The following is a 6264-nucleotide window of genomic DNA, read 5'->3' as shown; positions in this document are numbered from 1 at the left end:
TGAATTAAATAACAAGGTAATTCAAATTTTTTTGTAGACTTTTTTATCAACATGCAAAAGAATATTAAAGTAATGGACATATGGAAAATTAGTAAATATAATTACAATGAAAGGGTTAACATATGTGATAATAAATTTAATATTGTATTAACAATTTTTTTATTAACAGTAAAATAAATGTATGAGAGAATTAAGAATTGACTAGATATAAAATAATATTAGATTTGTAAAATTAGATAAATCAAAAGTATAAATTATAAAGATTTTATATTATTTTTTTAAATTAATAAAAAAATTGATTTAGTATTTTATTAATATTTATATATTAAGTAGCTAAGAAATTTTAAGTTTGTAAAATTGCTTTAAATGGTTATGACTTAAATCTGAAGGAAAAAAATTGAAAAAATCACAACTTTTTTGATCCTTTAACATAAAGTACTTCAAAATTAAATACTTGATTTACCTCATTTACCATCTTCCCCTAATGAGGAAGTATTCACAAAGTTTGCAAAAAAAATTCTTGTAAGCAAAAAAACTATATATTTAAAAAGTTTTATGAAAATTTAGAATACCCTAATTTTGTTCATTTTATGTCCTCATTCATTATTTAAGTAATATCTTGGAGAAAAGGAATTAGATAAAGTAAATAAATTGAATTCAATAGATACAGTTTGAATTTTGAGTGCTTTGCAGGTTCATATAGATGTGCAGGGACAAATAGTGAGACCAGTTGAACCTCTCAGACATAACCTCTTTTCCGTACAAAGTTATACTATACAGTTCTATTTCTATACAAGAAGTACACTTCAAATTTCTTTTATAACCAAACATATACTATCCAATTTTGTTCTTCATTTCCTTAGTCAGAAATGTTGCTATGAAGTAATACTATACAATTCTATTTCTATACAAAGATGTACTCTTCATCCAATTCTTTCATAATACTATACAATTCTATTTCTATACAAAGATGTACTCTTCATCCAATTCTTTTTTTTTTCCTCAGTCAGAATTATTGTTCTTTTAAAAGAAAAGAAACATAACAAATACAGTGATGTAAATGTACTTATCTAATTCCTTGCCAAAATTAGGAAGTCTCTCCTACCAATTGTGAGGTTGGCAATGACCTCCAGTCTCCCCCAGAGCTTCCACTCCTCCAGACAATATAGGTATCAATCCTAAGTTGTCCAACCTCCAAGCCTCAAGACCAAGGCTTCCACTGGCCCAAGTCCAGCTCAAGAACTCCTGAGAAGTTGCAGCGTCCTGCTCACCTGCACAATGTCCTGTGTGAGACTTGCTCACCTGCACAATATCCTGTGTGAAACTTTCACTTTCCTTGATTTCTCTCCTTTTGTTCCTCATGGTCTTTTCTCATCAAAAAAGATCTGCCTTCCTTGGAATTGTCCCTTTTTACAAGAAGAAGAGAATTATAAGTGATGTAACTCTGACCTAACTCCTTGGAAAGTTTTATTTAATTATATATTATAAGTTTTTCTTTTAATATTGAAAAACTTTTTCCTCAACCATGTATGAATCACTACATTCCTTTGTTCTCTCACTTAAACCATGGTTAGTTTCAAAGTTCATAAAAAAATAATAATAATTGTAATAAGAATAAATTAAAACTAACACAAAGTCATAAAATTCTTATGGGGGTGTCACACAACAAATTGTTGAGAAATAAAAGATGGAGTAGTCTAAAATATTAGAACGTATTTTATTTTTATGGGTTAGAATGGGAGTCGTGTACGTAGGCGGAGAAATAAAAGATGGAGTGGTTTAAAATATTAGACGTATTTTATTTTTATGGGTTACACTGGGAGTCATCTATGGAGGCAGAGCAATTGCGGAGACGGTTAAAAGTCGCTGAATCGAGGCAAAAAGATTTCTATTTTTTTTATAGAGGGAGTGTTTGAATCATGTTTTTGATGATGGAAATAAATTCAGCACCATCAAAAACTTCCGAAACACCTAAAATTATGAAGTTTGACAACTTTTACATGAATTCACAAAAATCTTTACTAGATTTTTTCAAAATACAGCTGGAATTTCCATAACTTTGAGGGAAAAAACATAATTGACATTAGAATGCGGTGATAATTTTTTTGGAGTAAATTATTGTAAAAAATTGTGATTTTCTTTTAAATGTATTTTTAAATATATAATTAAATTTAATAATTAAAAAAATATTAATAAATTCAAAACTTATCATTCCGAGAAAATCTCTATGAAATCTAACAAAATCTAAAATAAAAAAAACATTAAAAGCATAATAATAATTGTGTTACCTTTTTTCGTTCAAAAGAAGGGCGTTCTCGTTCAAAATTATCTGTCCTTTGCTTTTGGCGAGAAAATCTCTATAAAATCTAACAAAATCTATAAAACAGCATTACCTTTGTTTTCGTTCAAAAGAACAGCCATTCAGAATAAGGCAAGGGAGCAGGAAGGACCGTCAAAATTATCTGTCCTTTCCTTTGCTTTCGTTCAAAAGAAGAGTGTTCTCGTTCACATCATGCAGATGAGGCAGGGGGAGAAGGAAGGGCCCTCAAAATTATCTGTCCTTTCCTTTTGGCAGAGAAAATTCCCGGAACTTTCTTGTAAAGTGAGGAAAAGAAAATTATCAAAGTCCTTATGATGAGAGTTATCCATCCCTTTGAGTTCGGTGAAATTGAAACTTTGCTCCTCTTCCATCGTGCTCTTCTTTAACTGATTCTTTCTTCGGATTAAAAAAGATGGAGTAAGATATAACTTATTGTTGTACTTTAAAATGTGGTGTGAAATTTCTATGTAAATTATCAAACACAAACTTATCGTCACAAAAATTGGTCAAAGAAAAATAATAGAATAAGTGATAAACAATTGAAGGAAGATTTCTGTGGTTCACATCATAGAAAAGAAAGCATGGGGAGCTGGAAGGACCCTCATTATTCATTACAGCACAAGCTGTCACTAATCTCGTTTTCACTGTTTGCTATAATGGCGATCATGATCCTTGGAAAAAGGATGAAAGAATCTTTTTTTTCATTATCGAAATGACAAAAACTAACTTTGACGCTGCTGCACAACTGTAAGTGTGCAATTCTATGGTCCTATCTATCTATCTATCTATGTATCGGTTACAAAAGTTCAGCATTAGTGTTCACAATCCCCGGTTGGTTTTTAGGTACATAATTTCTGCTTCCCTTCCACAAGGCTCTGCTCTTGTAGTGTTAATATTGGTTGAGGATTTCATTTGCTGGAGAGAATTTTTCATTTTGAGATTTCTCAATCTTGATATTCACAGTTCTGGGGCTTTGTTATTTTGTGCTATCAAGGGAGTTGAACATATTTTTTTTTTATCATGGGTGATCTTGGTTTCGTATCTGGATTTATTGGTGTGGGCATAGACATGGCTATCCACCAAATCATTCATCACATTAACATTGCTCTCCGTTGCAAGAAAGAATTGGCCAATCTGAAGCGCCTGGTAATGGAAATTGAGCCGAAGTTGAAGGAGATCCAGCACTATCGCTTGCAATTAAATAGCAAGAAAATCTCAATTCCTCAAAGCAACAATAAGCTGAGACCCTCAGCTATTAATAAATGGCTTAAGGAGCTGGATGCGCTTCTCCGACCAGCATCAGTGATGGCGCAACAATGCAGTACAATCGCTAGGTATGACGTGATTGCTCGTCATAGAATGAGTAGAAGGATTACTCGTTTGATTTCAGATATCAGAAAGCATCTCCAATCAGTTCCTTTGATTAGCATGCTCCAAAATGAGGAGCTCCTAGAGAGACTTTCAAGAATCGAAGAGTTGCACGCCTCTCCAGTTTCAGCCTCTACTTCTGCAACGTCCACCCAACCTGATGCTTCAAGAGGTTTCTTCATCAACGAACCCCTTATCGTGGGGCAACACAATGCTTTTGCAGCACTAGAGAAGTCAGTCATGGAGGCAAAGGGTGAGTCTTCCTTTTCGTGCATTGGCGTGCTCGGCAAGGGCGGTTCTGGTAAAACACTCCTCCTCAAGACCGTCTTCAATAGCGAAAAGGTGAGGGATTTATTTTCCAATGGATTGTTGCTTTGGCTGACTGTTTCGCAGTCTCCATCTTTCGCAAATCTTAGGAATCAACTCTCTTCCCAAATAGCCATGCAATCAAACATAAATCCAGATCAAAATATGAATGAGGAAGCTATAAAAATATGGTTGCATGAGAGTATGCAGGGCAAAAGGTTTGCGTTGTTCTTGGATGATGTATGGGAGGAGGGTGGCAGATTGCTAGAGGAATTGGGTCTACTCCGGCTAGCCGACCATTCCACCTCCAAAATTGTTGTGAGTTCAAGGAACCAGAAAACGCTGCTGGAGATGGGAGTTAATGCAGATAAGTCCACATTGCTTACATTACGTGATTTGGTCGAGGATGATAGTTGGAGGCTGTTTGTTTATCATGCATTTCCACATAACAATGGAAATCTGCCAGCAAACATCGACGAAGGAAAGGCGAGGGTTGTGTGTACAAAGTGTGGAGGGCTTCCCTTGGCAATCAAAGCAGTAGGGAGGGCAATGGCAGGAATTATTGATGCACAAGAATGGGACTTGGCAGTCCACAGGTTGTCGAACGCCAACAGGCAAGACCTTCAACCTGTCTATGATTGCCTCAGGTTGAGTTACGACGCACTGGGCAACTGCAACATTAATCTCCAATTATGCTTTCTGTACTTAGCTGCTGCCTTCGAGGAAGACCAAATTATTTTGGTAGAGCTCATCAGTATCTTGTGGTTGGGAGAAGGGCTGCTGCAAGATCAGGCTGGCCACGACCAATTCCACATCGGAAGAATCTACCTCAACAATTTAGCAGACCGTTGTTTGATTGAACCGACAGTGAGAGACATTGATGGATCCGTGCAATATTTCAGGATGCACGACGTTGTGCGCAGTTGGGGAATACAAATTGCTGAGCAGCAAGAGAGCTTCTACTGTGGCGCAGGTAAGGGTCTCACAACATTGGATGCAAATGAATGTTTAGCACGCACTAGAATTTTGTTGACTGGCAACCAGTTGGCTTTTCTTCCAGAGTCTTTCAGAGCTCCAGAAATCTACACATTAACATTGAATAGAAACAGAGATTTGGGAGAAATTCCAAGAAGGGTGATTGAGAGCATGATCTCTCTTAAGGTTCTGGATTTGAGTCGCACGTCCATCCAATCATTGCCTGAAAGTATTGGCGGTTTGAAACAACTTGCATGCCTAAGATTAGTGTACGTGCCAATCAAAAGGTTACCAGCATCTGTCTCCAAACTTGTAAATCTCCAAATCCTTGATCTTTATGGCTCTGGAATTACAGAATTACCGTGGGCCATTCATATGTTAAGAGCACTAAAGACTTTAGCCATTGCAAAGTGTGACGATTTGCAATGTGTGCCGCATGGCATATCACAGCTCACTTCTTTGCAATACCTCATGGTTTCTAGGAGTGCGTGGAGTCGTCGAGTGTTTAAAAGAGGTCAAAAAGCGGCTTCCATTAACGACCTGGGGAATTTAACACAACTCAAATATTTATGGTTAGAGAACAATGGAGAAACAATTTGTGAGGGCATTTTAGGGAGGATGCTTCAGATGGAAACATTGCACTTGAAGATCAGCTTCACGGCTTTTTTGCCTGAAGATATTACTAATATGTCAAAGTTGAAGAAGTTTTCATTACAGAGCTCTCACATAGTTAAAATGGAAAATAAATTTTATCGGTTTCAAAATTTAAATCATCTTAAATTATGTAACTGTCATATGTTGGAAGAACTTCCACATTTGCAAAATCTTAGAGGGTTAAGGAAATTAGATATTGTAGAATGTCCGAAGTTAAAAAGGATTCTTTAGAATTTGGAGAGATGGGGGCATTTCCTATGTTGAAGACATTTTCAATGGTTAAGTTACATGAATTAGAAGAGTTGCCAATGCTACAAGAAGGTGCAATGCCCAAACTTGAAAATTTTACATTGATGCTTTGTGAAGCATTAATGATGCCAAAAGATTATTGGAATCTTAAAAGCCTTCATACTATAAGATTGTATGGTTGTTCAAAATTTCCAGAGAATCTTGAAATAATCAAAAGAACAAATCCAAATATAGAAGTGGTAACAATGTCCACTACCAATACAGAAATACTTTTTGAAAAGTATTCGCAAAAAGATGATTATTTTCTTAACTATAGTGAATTTTGGAACGGAGAGTTTTACCTTTTCCTCCAAGAAATATATTCATATTTCTAAAATTCTATGTATTATGAT

General features: G+C 35.4%; 1 protein-coding gene across 1 annotated transcript; it reads left to right on the top strand.

Moving 5' to 3' along the window:
- The first annotated feature begins 3340 nt into the window (after positions 1-3340).
- Positions 3341-5854, top strand: LOC149264731 (putative disease resistance protein At1g61310). The gene has a single exon (XM_089400582.1). The coding sequence runs from the start codon at positions 3341-3343 to the stop codon at positions 5852-5854; it is 2514 nt and encodes an 837-aa protein (XP_089256708.1).
- The last annotated feature ends 410 nt before the right edge of the window (positions 5855-6264 follow it).

This window comes from Pinus tabuliformis, chromosome 6 (assembly GCF_031772625.1).
Source record: "Pinus tabuliformis cultivar Carrire ecotype Pingquan chromosome 6, CPIR1, whole genome shotgun sequence".
Classification (NCBI taxonomy): Eukaryota; Viridiplantae; Streptophyta; class Pinopsida; order Pinales; family Pinaceae; genus Pinus; species Pinus tabuliformis.
Note: the sequence above shows the minus strand (reverse complement) of the source record. Positions and strands in the feature narration are given on the sequence as shown.

What these genes read in the sequence shown, in the direction of transcription:
- LOC149264731 (XM_089400582.1), top strand. Translation starts at nt 3,341, where the DNA reads ATGGGTGATCTTGGTTTCGTATCTGGATTTATTGGTGTGGGCATAGAC.